General features: G+C 47.4%; 1 protein-coding gene across 1 annotated transcript in view; it reads left to right on the forward strand.

Moving 5' to 3' along the window:
• Positions 1–27503, forward strand: part of BICDL1 (BICD family like cargo adaptor 1) — an 80869-nt gene that overhangs the window by 42446 nt on the left and 10920 nt on the right. The window contains exons 3-8 of the mRNA XM_052654853.1: positions 11683–11799; positions 12713–12724; positions 14759–14905; positions 20255–20434; positions 21049–21267; positions 22254–22397. Of these exons, the coding sequence (XP_052510813.1) occupies positions 11683–11799; positions 12713–12724; positions 14759–14905; positions 20255–20434; positions 21049–21267; positions 22254–22397 (819 nt within the window). The remainder of the gene's footprint in view (positions 1–11682; positions 11800–12712; positions 12725–14758; positions 14906–20254; positions 20435–21048; positions 21268–22253; positions 22398–27503) is intronic.

Raw genomic sequence — 27503 nt, forward strand, 5'->3', positions numbered from 1 at the left:
CTTTGTTAACATTTTGACTTTAATTTGGGGGTGTGTGTGTCTCCTCTGGTTCTTTGGAGATTTACACTCTTTTTTCATCCCATGGTAGCTATATTACTATACATTTAGACTTGATTCCTTTTTACTCGCTCAAGGGCAATTTCCGACAGCCATGAAAGAGATAAACTTAGTTCAGGTATTTTTTGAGTACTTATCATATGCCAGGCATTGTGCTATCCACTGGCAATACAAAAATGAACTAGACACTGTCACCCCCTGTCTTAAAAAGCTTAAAATGTGGTGAGGGGGAAGATGCAAATGGGCAACTGTAATCACTGTAACAAAATGGAGTATGTGTTCTGCTGGAGGTATGTGTCCAGGGCACTATGTGAACTAAAAGGATTGTTTTTTATCGCTAGACATCTTGTGCCATTTTCAGACTGGTTGGTTGTATAGAGATATTTTTAATCATGCCTTTTATTTATCTAAACACAATCACAGTTGTCTTATAATCTGTAACTGATTATTCTAGGATCTGAAGTCATTGTGAATCTGTTTCTGTTGCTGCTTATGCTGGTTCTTGCTCATGAATCTTTGTTTCCATGTGTATTTTTGTTTTGTTTTACTATAATCTGCTTATTTTTATTAGAACATTATTTATGGAGATTATTTTATCTTGAATGACATTACCATCCTTCAGAGATAACTCGTTTTCTCCTACAAAGTGTCTAGGGGCACTACCAATCAGGTATTTTTTAATTGTTGTTGTTAAACAATGTTAGCCTTACAGGGAAGTTAGGAAAAAGTAGAGATTCTCATATACCCTTCTTCTAGTTTCCCCTAATGCTAACATCTTTATGTAACCATGAGTGAGTGAAGTCGCTCAGTCGTGCCCAACTATTTGCGACCCCATGGACTGTAGCCCACCAGGTGACCATCCATGGAATTTTCCAGGCATGAGTACTGGAGTGGGTTGCCATTTCCTTCTCCAGGGGGTCTTCCCGACCCAGGGATTGAACCCAGGTCTCCCACATTGCAGGCAGACACTTTACCATCTGAGCCACCAGGGAATCTCCTTTATGTAACCATAGTAGTTATTGAAACCAGCATTGAGGCAGTATTAGCTAATCCACATACCTGCTGGGATTTTGCCAGCTTTCCCACCTTTGTCCTTTTTTGGCCCAGGATCCAGTTCAACCTCCCATGTTGTATTTAAATGTCATGTTTGTTTTGTCTCCTTCAATCTCTGACAGTTCTTCAGTCTAGATTTGTTTTTCCTGAAGTTGGTAGTTTTAAAGAGTAATGATGGGTTATTTTATAGAAAGTCCCTCAGTTTGGGGTTTGTCTAATGTTTTGTCATGATTAGGTTATGCCATTTTGCAAGGTAGCACAGAGGTGCAGTTGTGCCCTTCTCAGTGTTCATACTGAGGACACGTCATGTTTGACATTTTTTGTAACTGATGACATTAACTTCTAAGGTAGTATCTGCCAGGCTTCTCCACTGTGAAGTTACTCTTTTCTTTGTGATTAGTAAGCCTTACAGGGAGATACTTTGAGACTGTATAAATACCCCGTTTCTTGTCGAATTTTTGCCACCAGTTATTAGTGTGCATCCTCTAGCTCTTGCCTGCAGCAGTTACTGCTGTGACACTTGCCTGCTGGTGACTTTCTGTTTGCAGCATTCCTTCTGTATTTATTAGTTGGAATTCTCTGTAAGGAAGAGCTGCCTCTTTTCCCTCATTAACTAATGTATCCAATTATTTACTTATCATTGTGGACTCATGAATATTTATTCTGTGCATTTTAATCCATTACCGTCGTTATTTGTTTCATTGATCAAATGGTCCCAGCCTTAGCCATTGGGAGCTCCTTCAAGTTGAGTTCTATGTCTATTCAGTGTACCTCTCTCATTTATTGAGCACTTCCTTTCTTTCTGGCATCCTAAGATGGTTTAAGCTCATCTTGTATTTTTTCCTCCCCTGACCCTGAAACAAGCCATTTCTCCAAGGAGCTTTGTTTGGTTCATTTCTTAGAGATTAGTGTATAGAATCCAATGTGTACACTAAGATGTTGTTACTTTTAGGTCCTCTCAGAAGACAGAATTAGGGAATGAGTGTGTAGAAACTTACCTCATTCATAAACAGATGCATATAATCATTTTCTCAATCCTTCCACTTATGTGTGTGTGTGTGTGTGTGTGCGTGCGCGCGCTGAACACCATAAGTTCGTTCTGATGTCTTCAATTCTAATCTAGTACCACAAGGTTCATGTTAGCCTTCCCTCTTTCCTTATTTGTAACTCTTTCTCCACAGGAGAACCTGGTTCTCATTATCCATGATATATTTACTTATTTGTTCAATTCTGTTAAACACAGTAATGTTAGAATTGCTAACCCATACATCTGTGAGAAGCAAGTTATGACCTACAGTTCAATAGCTCTGTGTAGTTCTTTCTTCCTGAACCTTATAGTACACAGTCAAAGGATTGTTTTCCAAAGTCATTTAGCTAAGTTATTTTCTTCTCCACCTGCTTCACTTGTGGTTTTGCGGTTCATTTGTGGTGAAGTTAGGTTTATTTCTTACTGTTTGTGTTCCATTGGTTGGTTGTAATAATGTGCCTGTGTGAAGCATTCTTATGATTCCATCACTATCTTGTCAGCTCCTTGACACTTTTAAGAAGTCTTTTCCATTTTATCCAGTATTTTTAGCTGTTTTCAGTAGGAAGGTCAGTCCAAGTAACCTAACCTAACATATTACCAGAAATGAAACCTTCCCTTTGGAAAGGTATTGGTAAAAATCTAACTAACAGAAGCAGAAGATATTAAGGAGAGGTGGCAAGAGTACACAGAAGAGCTGTACAAAAAAGATCTTCATGACCCAGATAATCATGATGGTGTGATCACTCACCTAGAGCCAGACATCCTGGAATGTGAAGTCAAATGGGCTTTAGAAAGCATCACTATGAAGAAAGCTAGTGGAGGTGATGGAGTTCCAGTTGAGCTATTTCAAATCCTGAAAGATGATGCTGTAAAAGTGTTGCACTCAATATGCCAGCAAATTTGGAAAACTCAGCAGTGGCCACAGGACTGGAAAAGGTCAGTTTTCATTCCAATCCCAAAGAAAGGCAATGCCATAGAATGTTCAAACTACCACACAATTGCACTCATCTCTCATGCTAGTAAAGTAATGCTCCAAATTCTCCAAGCCAGACTTTAGCAATACATGAACCGTGAACTTCAGATGTTCAAGCTGGTTTTAGAAAAGGCAGAGGAATCAGAGATCAAATTGCCAACATCTGCTGGATCATCGAAAAAGCAAGAGCGTTCCAGAAAAGATCTGTTTCTGCTTTATTGACTATGCCAAAGCCTTTGACTGTGTGGATCACAATAAACTGTGGAAAATTCTGAAAGAGTTGACCTGCCTCTTGAGAAATCTGTATGCAGGTCAGGAAGCAACAGTTAGAACTGGACATGGAACAACAGACCAGTTCCAAATAGGAAAAGGAGTACGTCAAGGCTGTATATTGTCACCCTGCTTATTTAACTTCTATGCAGAGTACATCATGAGAAACGCTGGACTGGAAGAAACACAAGCTGGAATCAAGATTGCTGGGAGAAATATCAATAAACTCAGATATGCAGATGATACCACCCTTATGGCAGAAAGTGAAGAGGAACTAAAAACCCTCTTAATGAAAGTGAAAGAGGAGAGTAAAATGTCGGCTTAAAGCTCAACATTCAGAAAACTAAGATCATGACATCCGGTCCCATCACTTCATGGCAAATAGATGGGGAAACAGTGGAAACAGTGTCAGACTTTATTTTGGGGGCTCCAGAATCACTGCAGATGGTGATTGCAGCCATGAAATTAAAAGACGCTTACTCCTTGGAAGGAAAGTTATGAGCAACCTAGATAGCATATTCAAAAGCAGAGACATTACTTTGCCAACAAAGGTCCATCTAGTCAAGGCTATGGTTTTTCCAGTGTTTATGTATGGATGTGAGAGTTGGACTGTGAAGAAAGCTGAGCACCGAAGAATTGATGCTTTTGAACTGTGGTGTTGGAGAAGACTCTTGAGAGTCCCTTGGACTGTAAGGAGGTCCAACCAGTCCATCCTAAAGGAGATCAGTCCTGGGTGGTCATTGGAAGGACTGATGGTGAAGCTGAAACTCCAATACTTTGGCTACCTGATGCGAAGAGTTGACTCATTGGAAAAGACTCTGATGCTGGGAGGCATTGGGGGCAGGAGGAGAAGGGGACGACAGAGGATGAGATGGCTGGATGGCATCACTGACTCGATGGACATGAGTTTGGGTAGACTCTGGGAGTTGGTGATGGACAGGGAGGCCTGGCGTGCTGTGATTCATGGGGTCACAAAGAGTCGGACATGACTGAGTGACTGAACTGAACTGTAGTAAAATGTAAATACATAACAAACTTAAGTTCTGAGTTTTATTTTTGGAAGGCTTTGGGAGGAATTGGTACACTGAAGCCTAGTGAGAACAAGAGACTACCATACATTTTTGCATTTACTTCAGTTCAGTTCAGTCACTCAGTTGTGTCCAACTCTTTGCAACCCCATGAACCACAGCACGCCAGGCCTCCCTGTCCATCACCAACTCCCAGAGTTTACTCAAAGTCACATCCGTCGGGTCGGTGATGCCATCCAGCCATCTCATCTTCTGTCGTCCCCTTCTCCTCCTGCCCCCAATGCCTCCCAGCATCAGGGTCTTTTCCAATGAGTCAACTCTTTGCATGAGGTGGCCAAAGTATTGGAGTTTCAGCTTCACCATCAGTCCTTCCAATGAACACCCAGGACTGATCTCCTTTAGAATGTATTGGTTGGACCTCCTTGCAGTCCAAGGGACTCTCAAGAGTCTTCTCCAGTACCACAGTTCAAAAGCATCAATTCTTCGGCGCTCAGCTTTCTTCACAGTCCAACTCTCACATCCATACATGAACACTGGACAAACCATAGCCTTTATGGATCTTTGTTAGCAAAGTAATGTCTCTGCTTTTGAATATGCTATCTAGGTTGGTCATAACTTTCCCTCCAAGGAGTAAGCGTCTTTTAATTTCATGGCTGCAGTCACTATCTGCAGTGATTTTGGAGCCCCCCAAAATTAAGTTTGACACCGTTTCCACTGTTTCCCCATCTATTTGCCATGAAGTGATAGGACCAGATGCCATGATCTTAGTTTTCTGAATGTTGAGCTTTAAGCCAACTTTTTCACTCTCCTCTCTCACTTTCATCAAGAGGCTTTTTAGTTCCTCTTCACTTTCTGCCATAATAAGGGTGGTGTCATCTGCTGGCCATTGCTTTTAGTATTATAAATACCCAAGATGGTAAAAAGGAGACTTATCATATAATATACTCTCAAGTAGGCTGATGGCATCCATTACAAATTTGAAAGTTTTAATCAAGAACAATAAGACCTTGAAAATAAGAAAATAGAGACTTTTGGTTAATTGAAATTTCCAGTTAAGCATAGGCTAATCATAAACCCATCTTTGGTTCAAATTGGTGTAGATTTCCTCTTCTAAACTATAATCATCTACTTTTTTCAGTTTTTTGCATTCCACTGGAAAACTCAGGCTTTCCATTCTACTTCTGTTAGTAGGAAAGCTCTACTACCACAATCACAGTGACATGTATTCATTATAATTGCACAATCTGGGAAAATCCCATATGCCTAACAATAGGGGAGTGCTAGAGGAAATCATAACTTATCTTCTTGATGGAATATTATGAAGCCATTTAAAGTGATCACTAAGAAGTGTAATAATAAATAATTGGGCTTCCCAGGTGGCGCTAGTGGTAAAGAATCCACCAGCCAATGCAGTAGATGCAATAGACACAGGTTCGATCCCTGGGTTAGGAAGATCCCCTGGAGAAGAGCATGGCAACCCGTGGACATGAGGAGCCTGGAAGGCTACAGTTCATAGGTTCGCAAAGAATTGGACACGACTGAAGCAGCTTAGTGCACACAAACACATAATAATAAATAACATGGAAAAATGTTTTTGATACCTGATGTTTGTTTTCGATATCAGATGTTTTGATGCTAAGTGAAAAAAGAAAAATTTATATAGGCAATATGATCATGAATAATTTAATTGTACACACACAGAGAAGTGTGTACATACACACAGAAAGATTGGGGAGAAATCAACAAAATGTACTTTGAAAACAAACCCATATTCTGCAATGGGGTTCTGTTACAGAAATTGAAAATTGAAAAATAGGGACTTCCCTGGCAGTCCATTGTTTAAGACTATGCACTTCCACTGCAGGGAACACAGGTTTGATCCCTGGTCAGGAAGCAACAGTTAGAACAGGACATGGAACAACAGACTGGTTCCAAATAGGAAAAGGAGTACGTCAAGGCTGTATATTGTCGCCCTGCTTATCTAACTTCTATGCAGAGTACATCATGAGAAACGCTGGACTGGAAGAAACACAAGCTGGAATCAAGATTGCCGGGAGAAATATCAACCTCAGATATGCAGATGACACCACCCTTATGGCAGAAAGTGAAGAGGAACTAAAAAGCCTGTTGATGAAAGTGAAAGAGGAGAGTGAAAAAGTTGGCTTAAAGCTCAACATTCAGAAAACTAAGATCATGGCATCCAGTCTGATCACTTCATGGGAAATAGATGGGGAAACAGTGGAAACAGTGTCAGACTTTATTTTTTTGGGCTCCAAAATCACTGCAGATGGTGACTGCAGCCATGAAATTAAAAGACGCTTACTCCTTGGAAGAAAAGTTATGAGCAACCTAGATAGCATATTCAAAAGCAGAGACATTACTTTTCCGACTAAGGTCCGTCTAGTCAAGGCTATGGTTTTTCCTGTGGTCATGTATGGATGTGAGAGTTGGACTGTGAAGAAGGCTGAGCGCTGAAGAATTGATGCATTTGAATTGTGGTGTTGGAGAAGACTCTTGAGAGTCCCTTGGACTGCAAGGAGATCCAACCAGGCAATTCTGAAGGAGAACAGCCCTGGGATTTCTTTGGAAGGAATGATGCTAAAGCTGAAACTCCAGTACTTTGGCCACCTCATGCAAAGAGTTGACTCATTGCAAAAGACCCTGATGCTGGGAGGGATTGGGGGCAGGAGGAGAAGGGGACGACAGAGGATGAGATGGCTGGATGGCATCACTGACTCGATGGATGTGAGTCTGAGTGAACTCCGGGAGTTGGTGATGGACAGGGAGGCCTGGTGTGCTGTGGTTCATGGGGTTGCAAAGAGTCGGACACGACTGAGCAACTGAACTGAACTGAACTGATGGAACTAAGATCCCACGTGGTGTGGCCAAAAAATATAAATAAATAAAAATAGGAAATTGAAAAATAAATTTAATTATTTTTAAATTCATGTCGTAATGCAACAGTTTTCAACTGTAGTAAATTACAAATGGTTTTTAATAATTCACCCTTTGTCTTAAATTAGAATAAATTCAAGGTTGTTGCTCTGATATCACTTTCATTTTGTAAGCTCTTTTGAGAGGGAGCAAAAGAGAGTAGAAAGGGAGTGCTGTGTGTTGGGGCTGAGAATGTAAGGGTAGGAGCTGCAGATCTGGGTACAAATCCCGGCTCCAGCACTGAGAAGCACCAGTGTGCTGTGTTCATTATAGAAGTAAAATTGACTTTATAATCTTTCTGATACTTTATTTAGAAAGAATTTAGAACATTAGAGTTACAGACAAACTTCAGCCATCATTATTTCATTCATGTGCAGAAACAGCTAATGTTCATTCTGTTAGATCTAAAGTATCTGTGCCAGTTTCCATTTCTGAAAGAGAAGGAAATAATATATTTTGGAAGGTGCATTAGCTCCTTGCAAATGGTGCTTATGTGTCTGACCGGTGTGTTCCCCTCCATAACCATCACAGACTGGTGACTGGCCACCTGGCTGGAGGTGGCCAGGGTGTTGTGGGCGAGCACAGAACCAGGAGGGCCAGGGCAGTGCCACTCTCTCTCGGCCTCCACCTCCTTGTCTGCAAAATGAGGCCAGAAATTCCTGCTTCTTTGGGCGGTTGGACATTCAAAAGAGAGCTATAGGTTAAAAGCCTTCATCAACAGTATATCCTTGGGCACATCTGAGGAGTCAGACATTTTAAAGAGACATTTTGACATAGTGGTTAAGAGCTGAGACTCTGGTGTCATGATTCCTGGAGGGAAGAGACAAATTTTATTTCTAGGAAGGTTGCTTTGAGAGGAGACTGTCTACAGGAGCCTTTCTGATAACTGGGCTTATTTGTGGTCCCCAGTGCATCTCTTAGGCTCGGTTGTCTCATGATTCATGTCAAGATGGTGATGCTCAGAATAAGGTCCCAGCTGCCTAAATTACCCAGTGCTTTGTAATCTCCAGCATATTTGAAACTCTGATAGTCAACTGAATTTGATGTAGGTGAACAAACTGCAGCATTTATAAGAGGAAATTTTCTTTATGGGCCCTAAATTCTATTCAAAGAAATCAAGAATCATAAATAAAATTGCTTAGTATTAAAAAAAAAAAAGAAAAAAGTCTAAATTGGACTCATAAAGTTGGTTTCAATAGTGAGTGATGGAAATAGGAAAAACTACTTCAAGGTACTGTATTCAGTTCAGTTCAGTTGCTCAGTCGTGTCCTACTCTTTGCGACCCCATGAACCACAGCACACCAGGCCTCCCTGTCCATCACCAACTTCTGGAGTTCACTCAGACTCACGTCCATCGAGTCAGTGATGCCATCCAGCCATCTCATCCTCTGTCGTCCCCTTCTCCTCCTGCCCCCAATCCCTCCCAGCATCAGGGTCTTTTGCAATGAGTCAACTCTTTGCATGAGGTGGCCAAAGTACTGGAGTTTCAGCTTTAGCATCATTCCTTCCAAAGAAATCCCAGGGCTGTTCTCCTTCAGAATTGCCTGGTTGGATCTCCTTGCAGTCCAAGGGACTCTCAAAAGTCTTCTCCAACACCACAATTCAAATGCATCAATTCTTCAGCGCTCAGCCTTCTTCACAGTCCAACTCTCACATCCATACATGACCACAGGAAAAACCATAGCCTTGACTAGACGGACCTTAGTCGGAAAAGTAATGTCTCTGCTTTTGAATATGCTATCTAGGTTGCTCATAACTTTTCTTCCAAGGAGTAAGCGTCTTTTAATTTCATGGCTGCAGTCACCATCTGCAGTGATTTTGGAGCCCAAAAAAATAAAGTCTGACACTGTTTCCACTGTTTCCCCATCTATTTCCCATGCAGTGATGGGAACAGATGCCATGATCTTCACTTTCTGAATGTTGAGCTTTAAGCCAACTTTTTCACTCTCCTCTTTCACTTTCATCAACAGGCTTTTTAGTTCCTCTTCACTTTCTGCCATAAGGGTGGTGTCATCTGCATATCTGAGGTTATTGATATTTCTCCCGGCAATCTTGATTCCAGCTTGTGTTTCTTCCAGTCCAGCATTTCTCGTGATGTACTCTGCATAGAAGTTAGATAAGCAGGGCGACAATATACAGCCTTGACGTACTCCTTTTCCTATTTGGAACCAGTCTGTTGTTCCATGTCCAGTTCTAACTGTTGCTTCCTGACCTGCATACAGATTTCTCAAGAGGCAGGTCAGGTGGTCTGGTATTCCCATCTCTCTCAGAATTTTCCACAGTTTATTGTGATCCACACAGTCAAAGGCTTTGGCATAGTAAATAAAGCAGAAATAGATGTTTTTCTGGAACTCTCTTGCCTTTTGCATGATCCAGTGGATGTTGGCAATTTGATCTCTGGTTCCTCTGCCTTTTCTAAAACCAGCTTGAACATCAGGAAGTTCACAGTTCACATATTGCTGAAGTCTGGCTTGGAGAATTTGGAGCATTACTTTACTAGCATGTGAGATGAGTGCAGTTGTGTGGTAGTTTGAGCATTCTTTGGCGTTGCCTTTCTTAGGGATTGGAATGAACACTGACCTTTTCCAGTCCTGTGGCCACTGCTGAGTTTTCCAAATTTGCTGGCATATTGAGTGCAGCATAAGAAGGTAGTATTAAAGTCTTAATTTCAGAATAGAAAGTAAAAGTGAAGTTGCTCAGTCGTGTCCGATTCTTTGCAACCCCATGGACAGTAGCCTACCAGGCTCCGCCGTCCGTGGGATTTTCCAGGCAGGAATACTGCAGTGGGCTGCCATTTCCTTCTCCAGGGGATCTTCGCAACCCAGGGATCGAACCTGGGTCTCCTGCATTGCAGACAGATGCTTTACTGTCTCAGCCACCAGGGAAGACAATTTCAGAGTAAGATAACCCGAAATTGACCATTCTGATGCTGTAGTTCACTGAGATGTGGGGCAAGTTCCATCACCTCCCTGAGCTTGTTGCCTTGGGTGAGGGTGATAGGCCCCACTTTGGTTGTGACAATTAAGATAAAGCATTTAGCACAGTTCTTGGCACATGGTAAGCACTTGGTAAATAATAGTCATGTTATTTTTAGGCAGGAGCAACTAATACTGTGTTTCTAAGTGATTCAGAAATAAGCGGTAGTGTCTAAAGCTAAAATTAGAATAAGAAAAAAAGAGATGGTCTGACTTTTCTTTTGCTGTGTGTCTTATAATTGTTTAAAAATTAGCACTGTGGGTTGATTCTTGTGGCTCTGTAGTCTGGGGGCAGGGAGGGGGGCATGTTTGTTGAATCTATGGGACCAAAAAAAGATGAACAATTGATTACATAGCACTTGAAGATAAAAGGAACCATTGAACGTGTGACCATTACTGTGAGAGCCTCATTGAACAGCTCACCTACCATTTCAAGATTATTACCACTCGCCTCCTCTGAAAGCCTTCCCTCACCATTTCTGCACGCTGTGATCTCCCCTGAGAACCCATAAAGCTTACTGACCCTGTTTGGCCTCCGAGAAGCACTGAGGCAGTGAGTTACCCTGTCTTGTGGCCACCTTCCCCAGGGCAGCACTCAGGGCTCTCTGCTGTGGGCTGAGCTGGCCAGGCCCTCAGAGAGGGTGACAGGGCTTGGATCTTTCCAAGGGCACATTCTTTCAAAACATTCTTCTGCATATTCGAGAGAAGGTGACACCAATACACTGAATGGTAGTTGGTGTTTGCTGGGTTTCCATGTTAGAGAATAAACAGATTAGGGTGGGAGAGGAGCCCCTCGGCCAGCACTCCCCAGAGAATCGAGAGGTGCAGAAAACATCCTTGAGAAATGAACAGCAAAAATCTTAACAGACATGACAGGGTATTTTAAATAGTGCCCACACTGACTGGGAGTAAGATAGATTATTTGCCTGGCCCCCACTAAGGAAATGGATGGGTGAGATAAAGGAATTTCTAAGGTTTAGGTATCTTGATTGGTCTTATTCTTTCTTGTAAAATACTGAGACTGTCTCTCAATTTAGTAGATGTTTGTGGAGCTTCTGCTGTGTGCAGAGTCATAATGATACTAACTAACATTTGAGAACTTACTATTTTCTAGGCCTGTTTCCTCTGATTAGCGAAGTGGTCTTAGACCTAGACAGAGTCATTCATGCTTTAGGTAGGGATAGGGGTTAGTCTTGTTTGGGCATGAGAGAACAAAGCGAACGGCGTAGGAAACCGGTTCTTTCTCGTCTGTACTTCCTGTAGAATAGAGTTGCAAGGAGATGCTTGAGAAATGAAAGGCAAAATTCTGAACAGCCTTCCTTTGTACAAGCTCTGAATCAGCCCCATGGTCTCTTTTGCTTACAGGCATCAGAAGTTGAGAGACAACTCTCCATGCAAGTACACGCCCTCAGAGAAGACTTTCGGGAGAAAAACTCCTCAACCAACCAGCACATCATCCGGCTCGAAAGCCTTCAGGCCGAGGTCAGCCTCCCCGAGAAGCCATGTTGGGCGGAAGGGCTTTTCTTATTGCAGGAGCTGTGCCTGGCCTTTTAGACACGGAGTCCTCTGAACAAAAATCTGCCCTATCTAACATCTCTGGAGAGAGATGTCTGTGAGAAACTGAATGGGGATTGCTCGACCAGGTTTCTCTGGGGAGCCTGTTGTCTAGAGAAGTAAGGTTGCTCAGAGTTACTGCTGAGTGTGCTGAAATTAGGGATGACCTACTTTTTACTGGATATGTTGATCCCTCCCAAAACATCCTAAATGGAAGATTGGAAAGAGAATCCGTTCCATTTGGGCTCAGTTCAGTCCCTCTAAATAGGACCTATTATTCTTACCTATAAACCGAGAGTAATATCTACTTCATTGGGTTGAAGTAATCTACTTCATAGTGTTGATGAGAGGATTTGATGAGTTAACACATGGAAAGCACTCTGTGTGGTGTTTAGAAGAAAGTAGTGCTATTGAAAGCATATGAGAGGCCAGGCGGGGTCTGTGGCCCTGTGCAAGCCAGACGGGGGAAGTAGCACTGAGGGGACCAATCTGTGAGAAGCAGCTTGTGGGGAGGTGAGGAGCAGGGAAGGGTCACATCACCAGCCCGAAGGGGGCCTCTGTGCTGGGGAGGCTTCCACCTCCTCTGCTCCCGAGACCCCTCAGCCAAGTGTCTGAACAACAGCCCTTTGACTGAGTTATATTTTGAGGGACAGTCCAGCGCCACCACCTTGGTAAAAGAACCAGCCCGCGTGGTCAGACCCAGGAGGCCAAGACGGCTGCCACCCTGCTTCATACATGACGCAGAGGTTTTTCCTAAAGTCTGTCAATATCTTCTCTTTTCTCCTGGCTCTCACTCCCTCCCTCCCTCCCTTCCCTTGGAATTCCTACGGGCATCGAGCAGCAGGTCCTTGAAGTAAGTGGTTGGTGCTGGTGGGTTTGGCATGCCTGTCTGTGATGGTCTGTGTGCATGGCGTGCTGTTCAGCCACCTCTGCCAAGGTCCAGCTCCCTCAAGTTGCCTGTCTGCCTAGACCCTCGTGATACAGGGTCATGCCCAGGAATGTTTGTGGCCAGGTTGGGTCCCAGGTTTCAGGGTGTGTAGAATCTGGTGAGGGAGTTGGCTATCTAATGCCAATTCCCTACTTCATCTAATAACACTTTTACATATAAAAGCCGAGCTATGAAATTGTTTATTTCCAGTAAGTCACTTCACATAGCTCTGAACTTCTGAGTTTGTTTGTTTGTTTTCTGTTAAGGGGCGGGGTTGTATATCAGAACCAGATTACCTCATGACTTGACTGAATGGAACTTGGGAACCAAAGGTGATCCACAGGAAGGAAAATGTGAAGGTCAGAGGGCACTTAAATGAAACCCAGCTAGAGTAAGAGCTCCCTTCCTGTGGGCAGCGTGGCATCAGTGTGGAGAAGCCTGGGCCATTCACAGGGCTGCTCTGTCGGTCCTTCCCTGGGTGCACACCTGAGAGACCGTGTTCCTTTGTTTGGCCAGATACCTGAGCCCTCTGGACAAAGGCCTCATACTTCCTTTCCCCAGGACGGCATCCCATCCAATGGAGGGGAGGTGGCCAGGGAAGAGTCATGCCCTCTGAGCAAGAATTCTAGTGCAGAGAGTGAAAACAGCCAAAGAGCGGAGGGGAGGCAGGTTTCAGAGGACTTGGGACGTTCATTTCCAGGTCTCTCCTGGGAGCGATCTGTGGTTGGTCCCCTTACGAACTGTCATCATGCTAGACTAGAGAGCGTGGAGCACATCTAAGCCACGCCAGGAGAATACTCACAAGAAATGGGGTGAGAGATCAGTCTAGCAGGGAACTGATAATGGGAGGAGCCGGGGGACCTGCAGGACTCCAGAAGTCCCCCAAGGCCACTGGCAATTGAGGGGACTCGGGAAGGTTCCTGTAGCCCCCTGAGCAGGGCAGAGTTCCTGGGCTGGAGCATCGCTGGCCTGGGGGCATGCTGGGTGGCTCTCACCCTGCAAACCTTGAGGCCACAGAAGACTTGGCATCTTTCCTCTTTTCCTGTTTTCTCACTGAAACAGAAGAGACAAACAGACCTTCCTGAAAGAAAGTCTATATCTCTCTTGCGGCTGGCTAGATACTCGGCATACAAACATATCAGCCTGTTTAACAAAAGGAGAGAGATGGCTTCTATTCACAAGTTTCTTGCTGAAGCAGAAGATACCTTGAGTAAAATCAGTGATTTACTTGTCAGTGTCCTGTTCCCTCCCAGGGCAGGGGCAGAAAACACTGTTGTGTTTTCTGTATCCTGGGGCTTCCGCATTCACCTGGGGCCCTGGGTCTGAGCTGTGACCTTGAGTGCCAGACCTGCCAGCAGTGGGGGAAGGACAGAGGAGAGAGATAAGAATATGAGAGTGTGGTGGCCCCAGGGGCTGTCCTGGGCCTTGTCTTAGGATCAGGACTTGAGAGAAGGGTCCTACAGGTTAGGTTCCACTACCCCTCCAGCTGTTGGGTTGGAGTAAAGTCGTAGGCAGGGGACTTCCCCGGCGGTCTGGTGGTTAAGACTGCACACTTCCACTGCAGAGGGGCACAGGTTTGATCCCTGGTCAAGGAACTAAGATCCTGCATGCTGCATGACACAGCCAAAAAAAAAAAAAAAATGTTGTGGGCAGCAAGGTGGAGCTCTTCTCTGTGTTATCTGTGGAATTTCCAGAGCACTAACCTTCCTTGCCTCTACCTGGCACCCCACATTCCAGCTTTCCCAAAGCTTAACTCCCACCCCTTCCCAGACTGGTTTACAAAGGGGAGGGGTTTCCTCCTCAGCTGGAGAGTTCACAGCTGTTCTGTCCGGCGTGGGGGCCCTGGGGCAGAGCGCTGGAGAGACGCCTGCCTTCGTGTTCCGGGGCTGGTCGCTCGTGCCCTACTCGTCAGCCCGGGTGTAACCCCACACTGCCCTGTGGCACTCTCCCCACTTTCAGATCAAGATGCTGTCGGATCGGAAGCGGGAGCTGGAGCACCGTCTCAGCGCCACCTTGGAGGAGAACGACCTGCTCCAGGGGACAGTGGAGGAACTGCAGGACCGGGTGTTGATCCTGGAGAGGCAGGGCCACGACAAGGACCTCCAGGTGTGGGGGCGGAGGGCGGGCTCAGGGCTGGGCACGCTCGGCCGCCCGACCCCAAGGTGGGGCTAGTGCACGGGCAGTGGGCGACGCTGAGGCCTCTCCTCAGGCTGGATATGGTCTCCTCAGGTGTGGCTAACTGGCTGCTCTTTCTCTGCCAAGAACCAGTGCATTGCTCCAGCAGGTCGTCCTTCCAGTTTGTTCTGAGCCACTGGCCGCAGGAGCAGTTTCACGGAGTTCTTTCCAGGCTGTTAGCGTGACTGGAGCCCCCGCAATGCTGTTCTGCCTCCTGGGGTTGGTGGAGTCTGTGGGGGACCCGTGGCTGTGGGCTGGACTCATGGTGCTCTCTGCAGCTGCTTCCCCAGCCCCTGTCTTCAGTGCGCCCTACCCGAGAAGAAGCCCAGAAGCTGCCCACCAAGCACAGCAGGACATATCCTGATTCTGCCAGTTGCTAGCGAAGGCACAGGCCAACCCCTCTATGAGCCTAATTAGCCTCTTTTTTCTCCTTGCTAAAAGAAATTGTTTCATGGCTATATTTGTCCTTATTTGGGAACTGCCACCAGGCCTCAGCCAAATCCCAAAGCTCACACTTGACAGGAAACAACCCCTTAAACACTCAGCCTCCCCAGAAACAGTGCAGCATCTGCTGCCAAGAACGCTTCGCCACGCTGACCTGGGAGCACTGGGCCCATGGCTCCGGGCCCTGCTTCCCTGGGGTGTCCTCCGAGTGTGCCAGGGAGCAGAGCCGATCGCAGCAGTGCTGTTCGCGTGCGGGTGGCCAGCCAGGGATAGTCCTGTGCCACGTGGGTCCCTGCCCAGAGACCAGGTTGCAGAAGGCCCCTGGGCTCAGCAGTCGGCTGTTGAGGAAAGCCCTGGGTCGTAGGATGAGGAGACATCTTAGGCTAAGGTCATGTGATACCAGGACCAGTTAAACAGCCCTCTGAGTGATTAGCCTCTTTAAGGGCAAATTAACATTTTTTGTGTGTTTTATACCTTCAGCTCGGAACTTTGTGTAAAGAGGGGCCTCAGTAAGTGTGGAACAGAAAATGATGCTGGCTAAAGCTTCACATCAGTTTTCAAAATGGAAAGGAGTTTGCTCTTATTTTAAACTTTATGGTGATAATAGCCATGGACATTTGTTGGCTGATCTGCACAGAACAGAGTGTTTTTGCAGATGTTCTAAAACTGAGGCTAAGAAAGGTGAACTCTCTGTCCTAAGTAGTGTAGTGAGTCCTGGGTAGAATCCAGAAGGGGGCCCTCCTGCCTGCTTTACTTGGTTCTCAGTGATGGCTTCCTGTGTATCACTTGCCTCTCCAAGTCAGTGTCTCAACAGCGTTTATTACCCCATCGGGTGCTCTCCTGAGGGTTGAGTATGGAGAGGTACTCTCCGAGGTAGAGTATGGAGAGGAGAAGGAAGAAGTACAGAAAAATGAGGAAATGGCCCTGCCTAAACAAACAAACAAACTTCTGTTCAACATGAATTCACAAGTGAGAAGTCCTTATTTCAGATCAAGAATGGGAGACCTGGGGGTGAGGAAGAGCCAGGACCAGTGTGGACTGTGTAGTGCTTGGCTGGCACGTGGGCTGTATGTTCTCCGGTGGCCAGAGTCCCCAGTCGCACCTCGTTCACATCCTCGCCCCCCTGCACATGCGCTGCCTCCTGATTGGGCTTCTTCAAGAAAGGGAGTGCAACGCCTGCATCAGGTCAGGGAGGTCCCACCTTGGGATCTCTGCATTGGGAAAAGCTGCATTTATGGACTGAAATCTCTTCTTTCCCAACTATTTGTAATTTTTTTTCCTCCTCTAGTCATATAAAACTCTCTTTAAGGTGTTGCTAATTAGTTCTGTTGCTGAAACGGCCTGTACTGATACAGAAATAGAAATTTCAGCTCGCTCAGGGAGCAGGTGAATGGCCCTAAGTCAGACTCTAGTGGCCTTGGAATGTTTCTAATCCCCTGGTTTTAATCCTTTTCCTCAGACACAGGATGAGAGAATGGCTGAGCGGGCGGGGCAACAGGCTGCCACAAGCAGAATAGCCCCCTTTGATCCGGCTCACTCTGTAATTGGGGTTCTACTGTCAAAAACAGATTTTTAAAACACTGATCAAATCCAGCTCTGATATTTTTTTTCAGTCTGAGAGGGATAAAAATGATTATTGAGGGCCCAGGAAATTTAAAAAGCAGGCATTTTGCTAAACTCTTAATACCCAGTAAAGGATTTGTCCCTCAAGAGGGCCACTTAACTGCTGTGTTTCATACCCAGTGAGCGTCTTACAGATGTGTGCAGGGGCCTGGTCCCAAGGAGTGGGTGGCTTTCATCAGCAGAGAACGCAGGCCCTGCTCCATGTAGGGACCCAGGAAGCAAATGACCTGGAATCTAGACCTCGTTGACTCTGGGTATGTGCCATTAGGCACATCACTTAATATCAGCCATCTCAGTTCCCTCAGCGTAAGACGGAGAGAGTGCCCTGACCTCTGCCCACTTTAAGGGCATGAGTGTTGTAAGCCTGAACTTACATACTGTTCAAACACAAGGCATTTGGTGTCTTCCTCAGTCACACATATAAATTACATTTAGTTTCATCTTTATTCTATAAAGGGTGATATTTCTTATGTTAAAAGGCTCTTGTATTTAATAGACTCTTCTTTGGTTTGGTTTTTCTGATTTATGGATCAATTATTGACCAGAGAGGGCAGACCTGTCCTGGTGTGTTTGTTCTCTTGCTGTTACAAGTAATTAAGCACCTTTGAGTGTGTGTGAGTAATTGAACTAATGTTGTTCCAGTGCCTAAGAACTTGTACTTGTCAGTGCTGAACTTCCCCTGCTGAGATGTATATGGAAGTTGTCTAGAAAATAATTGCAAAGCATTTTGTCAATTTAATATGCTGTTTGTAATTGTGCCAAAGGCTTCCTAGGCATATCTTAAAAAAAAAAAAAATCAACCTAATTTCTTCTTTCTGAGTTTCTTCAAAACCAGAGCTGGAGGAGTTCCCACTGGACCAGCAGGTATTGCTGACCCATTGGAACCATGCAGGGCAGGCTTGCCAAGTCCTTTGTCATTCTGTGAGCAGCCAGGCTCCAAATCCTTCCTAGTTAAGGCACACCCAGACCACTGGTGCCATTAGCCAAATGTTCTCTGATACTGACCAGCAGAGGAGAGGCTCCCAGGGCACCCAGAGAGATAGCTGAAGGCTCTGCAAGGCACCTTGCTCCATTTGTCAGAGCTTCAAGTTGCTGCCTGCTGCCCCTGGGGCTCTGCATCTCTGCAGGAGCCACAGACCTACCTCGATGACAGTCTGGAAAAGAAAGTACAGCGTTCCCTCTTTCTAATGAACAGTGGTGACCGAACATACTATTTTATTAAAGGATTAACTAAATTTAAATCCCTGGAAGTTCTTCTCCCCACCCCCACCTCCCAAAGTATGTTTTCAGTCGGGGGACAGGGGTGAGCAGTAGGAAACTGCTCCCGTACACAGTAGAGTTAGCCAACAGACTGAGTCTGCGGTTCGGGGCTGTTGTGGCGAAAGTACGTGCAGCGGTGGAGTGCACCAGGAAGAGGGTGGCGTTTAGCAGCCGTGGTGGAGTCTCCCTGTACATTCAGCAGTGATAACCTCATCAGGTGGCAAATGTCCTGTTTGGACTCCCCAGGGAAGGGGCCACAGAGCGTGCAGAGAGGGGTGAGGTAGTGGCAGCGGAGGACGGAAGGCGCCCTGGCCCATGAGTCGTGATGCCTGCGTTGCCGTCCCCTCTCTACACTGGCGTCGCTCTCCTCCTCTGAGCCACATGTGCTGTGGAAATCTTATCACACATGTGCTCCTAAAATCTGTCCCCCGCTAGGGCCTTACCTGTAATCCGTGAGTAGGGTGAGACTGCCTCTCTTCTGAGTTTGGGAACTCTTGGTATTACTGCCCAGATGTTGCTTCAGATTCCACCTCTAGTTCCTTTCCAAACAACCCTTTTCCCCTTGACGTTTTCAGCAAAGTACAGCGTGCATATAGTAAAGCATACAGACCTTAGGTGTATAGCCCACTGAAGCTTTTATCGGTACCTGTGTAACCACCATCCAGGTCAAGACAACCCATTGTCAGCACCCACAAATCTTCCTCCTGCCCCCTCCCAGTCAACGCACTGCTTCTTCCTCAAAAGCAAACCTCTCTTCTAACTTTTATCTCAAGTTTTGGAACCTTTTATAAAGAGAATCGTACATTATAAATAGTTTTGTGTCTGGCTTTTGCTGAACATCAGTGTCTGAAAAGTTCACCCCCGTTGTGGCAGAGAGAAGCAGTGTGCTCTTTGGCATTCTTTGTGGCGTGCTGTACAGTATTGCAGGATGTGAACATATCCATTCTGTTTTTATTGGTGTTCAGATTGTTCCCGTGTGTGGCTTTTGTGGATAATGCTGCTGTGAACGCCCTGTTTGTCTTTCATGTACATTTTCAGTCATTTATTACTGGGTCTGCACCTATGAGTGGAATACCTGCATCAAAGGATACATGTGAATTTCACTCCCTAGAAACTTGCCGAACAGTTTTCCAGAGGTGCACTTCATCTTCCATTCCCACCAGCAGTGAGAATCCTAGTTATTTTACATTGTCATCAAAACCTGATATTATTATTCTGTTACTATTATTTTTCTTAGCCATTCTGGTGAGAGTCTAATGGTGCCTTATTTTGTATGCCTGTAGGTTTGTGTGTGCAACTTTTTATTCTGGAGAATTTCAGACAAACTCAGAATAGTACAGTGACACCCCATGTACCCCACTGTCCAGATCTACGCACCATTCATCCCTGGCCAGCCCCACCCTATCTTCATGACATCCACTTGCACCCCTCTCATATTATTTTGAAGTAAATCCCAGAATTTTTGTAATTTCCTCTGTAAGTAAAGAATACTTTACAGATAAGAACTTTAAAAAACATAAACACAGGACTAGTACACCTAGAAAATTCAGCCATATTTCTTTAATATCATCAGCTATCTAGTCAGTATTCAAGTTTTCAGTTATCTTAATATCATAATTGTTTTTCATATTTTGCTTTTGAGGCAAGATACAAATTAAAATGTGCCTGCATGTGGCAGTCAGGTCATATGTCTCTTAAGTCTCTTTTAATCTGTAGGCTCCCCTTTTGTCTTTTCCTTTTTGACATTTACCTACTGAATAAGCTGGACTGTTTGTCCTGTAGTTTCCCACATTTGGATTTTACCAACCGCATACCCTGAGTGCCATCTAGCTTGCTCCTCCCCACGTGTTTTCCTGTAAATTGGTGGCGGGTTCCAGAAGCATGGTCAGGTTCGGGGTGGGTTTGTCAGCTGGGTATCGGCCCCCTCACCCCCCTTTGCTGTCTCCCCGAAAGCTGCACCAGAGCCAGCTGGAGCTGCAGGAGGTGCGGCTCTCCTACCGGCAGCTGCAGGTGAAGGTGGAGGAGCTGACCGAGGAGAGGAGCCTGCAGAGCTCTGCCGCCGCCAGCGCGTCCCTGCTGTCCGAGATAGAACAGAGCATGGAGGCTGAGGAGCTGGAGCAGGAGAGAGAGCAGGTGCTGGCGTGCCCCCGGCCCTCCCGCTCACCCCACGCCTAGGTTGCCGTGGTCTGCACATGTGCGAGCCTCTCGGCCTGCTGGCTGGAGGTGTCCTGAGGCGGCCTTTTAGGAAATGCTTGTTGACTAATCAGCCTCAGAACTCTGGTATTGACACAGGGTTCTGGAACATTCATGATTCACCTAATCGGCTTCTTTTCATATTACCTATAACCACTCATTCCCCTAATTATATGGGGACTTCCTCCAAAAGTAACTGACTATATCAAGAAGTACTTTATGTGCAACTGGGAGGGACCTGAGGGCAGAGGATATAAGAACTGTGCAGTTGTAGGAGAGAAGGAAATGGCTACCCACCCCAGTGTTCTTGCCTGGAGAATCCCATGGACAGAGAAACCTGGCAGGCTACAGTCCATAAGGTCGCAGAGTCGGACACAACTGAGCAACTAAGCACACGCAATTGTACGGGGCCCAGAATAACTATATGTTTCTTGGGACAAGTAATTAAAAAAAAACACTTCCTAGAACTAGATTCTCGGATTCGTATACTAGAAACAGATGGCCGCTGGCCATTTTCTCTGGAGCCCCTAACCAAAGTAACTCTTTGCCGGCAGCTGAGACTGCAGCTCTGGGAAGCCTATTGCCAGGTCCGCTATCTCTGCTCACACCTGCGTGGAAACGACAGCGCTGACTCGGCCGTCTCCACAGACTCCTCGATGGATGAGTCTTCAGAGACATCGTCCGCCAAGGACGTGCCAGCCGGCAGCTTGCGCACTGCCCTGAATGAGCTCAAGAGACTGATCCAGAGCATCGTGGACGGCATGGAGCCTACGGTAAGAGGCCACACTGAGTGTTCCAGGCTCCACAGGGCCTGGAGGCTGAAACCAAGTCCAGAGGGTGAGGTTGGCCCTGGAACCCGGAACCTAATAAAGTCTACAAGAATGCCTTCTGATCCCTTGTCGGAGCGCAATTCCCACAGGGGAGCAGGCACAGGGTCTGATCAGCCCCCAGAGTCCCTCCCTGCAGGCTCAGGGTGCGGATGAGGCCTCGGGGCCTCAAGTGTGAGCGCTTTCCCGGGAGGCTGTGAACATAGAAATTTGGATCCTGGTAAAAACTGCAAGTTGTTCTTCTGTTGTCCACTGGTCCTGGTGGTGGAGGTAACCGTGAATAGGCAAACTTAAAAGATCTGAAGCTTCTGCTCAAAGGCTAGACGTGAGCACAGAAAGTTGAGACGGTCGACAGCCGGGCCCTTTAGAATTCCAGACGTGGCTCCTCTGGTGCAGAAGAGGAACGTTCTCATGGGCAGACAGGCCTTCCAGCTTCGTGTCAGATTCCTGCCAGATTCCCCCTCCATTTACACCCACAGCTCGCGGGCTATTGTTTCTTAACAGGTACCTCCTCCTGCAGGATGGCTGCGTCTCTCTCCCCGTATTGGGTGAAGCTAGGTGAAAGGGTGGCTGTCCTGCCGAGGTGGTTCGTGGGGCGCACTGTGGTGCGGAGGCCGGGCCAGCGGGAGAGCGAGCTGGCGCAGGGAGGCGTGCTCTTGGCGCGCGCAGTTTTCCTTCTCCAAAGGCTAAAACAAAACAAACTTCTAGTTATTGTCTGCACATTGACACTGAGCAAGACAGCCTCTTTTCTCTAACCTTCTGTTTCTTCCTTCTGCTTCTCTTTTTTCCTCCCATCCCCCCTACCTTGCTCTTCCCCAAACTGAACCGTCTCCCTGCTCCCCTCCCATCTTCATCTCTCCCACTAACCATCTCCCCACTTCCTTCCACTCTCACCGCCTCTCTGCTTGGCTGGCTGACTCTTCCGCTGTCAGAGCGCCCGGAGAATTGACGATGACTCCTTAGAAGAACAGATAAGGCAGACCAGTGAGGATTCGAGAGCCCTGAGGGAACTCATGGAGGGAGAGAGGGGTAAACTGAGGCAAAGCCTGGAAGAGCTGCAGCGGCTGCACAGTCAGGTGAGCGCCCCGTCCTCAGCCCAGTGCAGGGTGTGCAGGGGCTCCTGCTCCCTGGGACCCCCGTGAGTCCCCCTCTCCATGTCTCTGAGAAGGGCTCTCTTCTGATGGACAGACCCTCAGGAGTAGTGACCTGAAGCTGAGATGAGCTGGGTGTCTTCAAAAGAAGTCAGTCCTCAGGTTTAGACCACAGTGAAATCGATAGGAATGAGAATAGCCAAGGGACTTCCCTGGTGGTCCAATTGCTAAGACTGTATGCACCAATGCAAGGGGCCTGGGTTTGCTCCCTGGTCAGGGAAATAGATCCCTTATGCCACAACTAAAAAGATCCCGCCACAACTAAGATAGCCCTCCATTTCCTCCAGGACTCCCGGCCTTCTACAGAGCGTGAATAACCGGGTGGACTCTGATAGTTAGAGTGCCACAGCTCCCAAGACACATTTAGATGTTTGTCCAGCAGCTTCTGTGCAGGAAGTTTGCAAACCAGGGGACAGTTGATCCCTTGAGGGCCTGAACTCTCTTTGTGAGTGCTGTTACCTCTGCCAGCCTATTTTTCAGCTTTTGAGGCACTTACCTGCCGCTCTTGCTGTCCCTTCCTGTTTGATCGTGAGCTCATCTCTCAAGAACACTGGAGAAGGACATCTGTATTCTCATCTGAAAAGTTTTAAAGGGCTTAGGAGCGGCCCCACCCAAAAAGGAGCTTCTAGAAGTCTACCTAGGAGATAGATAGAAGCTCTTCCTTTTGGCTGGAGTCCTGTATGGAGGTTCTGTCCCCTTTGCGGGGGACACCAGACAGGTATCCCTTTAAACCCCGCCCCCTTCTTTCCTTGTCCAAAGCTAGTCCTCCCTTCCTGCTACAGGAAGAGGTTGCTGAAAGATGGAATTTAAGCCGGGCTTTCACTTCATTCAGTATTTCTTAAATGTAAAGAAACTTGTAGAAATAAACTTTTGCCTTCAGGTTGTACCCATTAGACTTCCTGGTATTATTCTCTTGGAAGATACTGGGAGACAAGCCATCACTGCTCTCGTCTTTTTGTGAGTGACCAGATAAGAAGGGCAGAAGGATGCTACTGAAAGCTGTATCTTGTTCCTGACCAAGCCCTGGAGAGTAGGTTTGGGCAGCCAGAAACACTCTTGTGCCTAAAACCTAAAACCCTCTGGTGGTCATTTGGCCAGAGGGTTTGGCAGCAGGAGGGATCATACCTTCCAAACGGGAAGAATAAAATGCAAAAGAAAGTGGGCCTTAAAGTTATTTGGATTAATAAAAGCCACTTTGTTGCTTCTAGAAGCCCGAGAGGGCCTTATTTGACCCAGAAACATAAGGGAGAGGTTGCTGAGAGTCTACTGTGGAACAGTTAATATTAATACCAGAGAATTTTCCTTAAAATTTCAACTGAGAACTGATTTAGGTCAATTCCTATGGATTCCCTTTCAAAAAAAAAAAACCCATCAAGCAGATGGTTACATTCAGTCCCACATAAGATACAGAGTTGGGCCTCTGCCAGGGCTCCTCGGGCCTCACAGGCTCAGTCAGAGCCGCAGACCTCTCAGCCAAGGTGCGTCATCCAGGAGCGTCCCTTGGGAGGAACACCGAATCCCAGGGCAGTGGGTGATGCAGGGGGAGTTGCCAGGGCCATGGAAATGGCAGCCGTCAGGGCAGGCAGGGGTTCCTCCTGCAGTTAGCTCAGCACGTGCCTGTGCCCCGAGACCCTGAGAGGCTCAGGTGGATGTAAGATGAGGGGAGTCAGACCAGCTTCGTACCCTTTGGAGAGCCCGGCTCAGACAGGTGACATGGGACTGAGGTCTGGCCTCACCAACGGATGGTCCCACCTCCACTCCCACTGTTTTCCTGCCTGGGTGTTCTCTTCTCTCCTGGAAATGAGGCCAGAGGTAAAAGGTGTATGGGACCTTGATGGTGAAGTGCCCACAGTTCCCCACCCCTCAGAAGCCTACCCAAATTCTAAAAAGAGAGCCCAGGTTTAATTAATCATCACCTGTTTGAGGCAAAGCCCCGTAGCCAGACCTGCAGACTTGCTCCTGCCCTTGCTGGCTGTGCCCAGTGCCCTCTGCCCCATCCCTGCAGCTCCCCAGGGAGGGCTGGCCATGGGGTCTGGAGCTACTGCCCGGAGGCAGGAGGACCTGCCGGGCAACATGACAAGTAGTTCTCCCAGGCAGTACACCAGGTCCTGGGAGGCACCGTAAGAGAACAGTCCCACCCCATCATTTGGCTCCTTTATGCTTGACTGAAGTACATTCCAGTTACTCCAGGGACGTGAACATCAGTGGAGCGTGAACCGGGAGCAGCTGAGGCTCTCACTGATGAGGTCTGGGTGCCCCCTCTGAAATCTCAGCACGTTCTGTCTCCTCCATCCTCCCAGCCACTGTCCCCCTCAAAACTTCATTCTTTCACACCTTGCCTTTGGTCATCACTTCCCCAGCCACTCACCCTTCAGATGGTCTAGAGTGATCTTCTGAAGCACGGCTTGAAGGTGGGACACCCCTTACAATATTCTCAAACCCTCATGGCCCCATGGTCTGGCTGCGTCCCACCGTCCAGCCTCTGCTCCTATTGTTTCTTTTTCACCACCTCTGCTTTAGCAGAATTAAACGTAGGTTCCAGATGGGCATGGCACGGGCTGCCCTTGCATTCCCACAGCTGGGTCTTTTCTCCCAGTCTTTCTCTGTCCCTGGAAGACCCCTGCACACACAGCCCTCCTCATCCTTCAAGTTCCTGATCAGGTTTCACTTCCTCCTTGAAACGCGCCTGCCTCCCTTGCTCAGGGAGCCCGCGGCCCTGCTTTGTCACGGTTACCCTCCCTGCTCCTTCCCCGTCCAGCCCTAGTGGGCCACCTGCATGGATAGGCTCCAGGGCGGGCACGCCTCTCCGTCTTCTCTTGAAGCATCTAGTGCGTGCAGCGCCTTACCTAGAGCAGGCACTCAAATGATTGTCAGCCCTGGATGTATGACCTCAGGATGTTTCCTTTGAAGCTGTTCAATTTCAAGGACACCCAGCTTAATGGGGAAGAGTGGATTTAGGGGTGGCTGTAACCTAAGCCAGCAGATAAACTAGCCGTTAACTGGAAGGTCCTCCATGGTGGGGAGAGAAGGGGTGGCGCTTACAGTCTGAGCTGGGCCCTTGATGTTATTTATTTCATTTGATCCTCCCAACAACTTGATGGCGGGGAATAGTTCCTTTTATTCCTGCTTTTTATCAAACTCACGTGCAACTCAGGGTAAATCCTTTGTCACTCCTAAGCTGGCAGTCTCTACCTTGGTCAGGTTTTCCAGGCCACAGCAAAAAGTTCTTATAGAGTTTTATCTGGAGACTACGACATGTTGGCATTTCCTGCCTAGCATGTAGTTTTATCTGTTGCCAACTCAGCTGGCAGAACACCTGGCTGGCTCGAGGCCATGTCAGGGCTCATTTGGTCTGAGGAGGGCTGGCTGTCTCTGCCAGGTGCTTTCTGGGTCCTAGGTTCTGGCTCACCAGGCTGCAAAACCTGCTAAGAATAGGGTGAGGCTGGGCTTCTCACCTGATGCCTTGTCTGCCTCAGAGCTCACTGCACCTGCACGCCCTGGCCTCTGCGGATGCCCAGCACCCTGAGGCTCATCACTGGAGCTGTCCCCATCATGGACGCACAGAGCTCCAGGCCCTGATATTCCCTCCCATGCACCTGAGAGTGCAAAGTCCACTGCATATAGTGACAAGTTGTCCCATATCCCTCATCACTGGTGTGTGTCCTCTGATTTGCTCCTGAGTGGCTGCTACCCTGGGGGGTTGGCACCTCTGTTGTCTCAGCTTATAGAGCCCAAGGTATCTCAAGAGAAGCTTGATCTTCAGCCTTAGTCCTGGGGCCTTTGCTCAGCTTCACTGTCAAGGTGATTAGATCTAGGCCTCAAAGGGCAGAAAGGTGATGTCTTTGCCTTTGTGGGAGGGACAGATCTGCATAGATGGATCCTTCCTTGGAAAAATGTCAAAGGCATGTGTAATAGTTAATAAGAGGGCAGGGTCAGGCATCCTGACTCCAGTCTGATTCTATCGACTGTGAGAAGGAGGGTTCCCCGCCTTCCATTCATTCAACAAATATTTATTAAAAGCTCTACCAGCCACGGTTTCTGGTTGCAGACAACTGAAACTCTCTCTGCTTAACTTGAGCAGAAAAATAATATACTGGAATTAAATCTGAAGCGTCACAGAATCAATAGGCGGCTGGAGAACTGAGCTCCAAAACAGGAAGGAGCCATGGGAAGTGGGGTGACAAAACCATGTGCTGTCCTTGCAGTAATCTCCCTCTGGCCAGGGGCTTTGCTGAACCCCCGAGAGCTGCAGCCCCAGGTAGGGGCCCAGGTACCTAGGAAAGGTCTCTTCCTTTGGCTTCCTTAGTGGGTGGGCATGCTCTGCCTCCTGCCAAGGCTCATGCAACTAGGGATGCCCCAGATGGGAAGGAATTCTGGGTGCTTGACAAGCCCCCAAATGACAACCGTCCACTGCACAGGCACTTGGGGATTAAGCATTGTTTCTGGTCAGGCTCTGAGACACACAGATGGATAGGACATGCTTCTCGCCATGGCAGAGCACAAGGTGTGCGAGAGGTCGCTGTGTGCAGAGGGTGGGATGAACTCTGGTCACCGAGGGAGCCACCAGGAGGGGCACCTCACCACCGAAGGTTGACTCCCTGTGAGTGGACTCTGATGCCATTCACAGAGGCATGGACCATACAGAAGGTAAGAGGCTTGAAGTGAAAGGTGACGATGTTTTTCTGCCCAAATTCCCTGTGGCCTTGACCTGGGGAGCCGAAGGAAGAAGATGGGAAAGCCAGGCTGCGTCTAGTGCTGTCACAGAAATGGGAACCAGGTCCCAGGCTCTGGGGCCAGCCAGGGCCCCTGTGGGGCACAGGGCAGTGTCCACGTTGAGTGGAAGATGATTGGAAACAAAACTTGAGTCCTTATCCCCCTAAATGTGTTCCAGGGCCCTGGTGCACATGTGGCCTTCACTCAGCAGCTCCCAGGGAGTGCCTGCAGGTGAAGGAAGTGCCGTGGTGTGTGCAGGGGGACCAGGCCCCGGCTGCAGCTCAGGACTGAGCGCCCCCGTCCACCGAGCTCCAGCCT

Source organism: Budorcas taxicolor, chromosome 17 (genome assembly GCF_023091745.1).
Source record: "Budorcas taxicolor isolate Tak-1 chromosome 17, Takin1.1, whole genome shotgun sequence".
In the NCBI taxonomy this organism is placed as follows: domain Eukaryota; kingdom Metazoa; phylum Chordata; class Mammalia; order Artiodactyla; family Bovidae; genus Budorcas; species Budorcas taxicolor.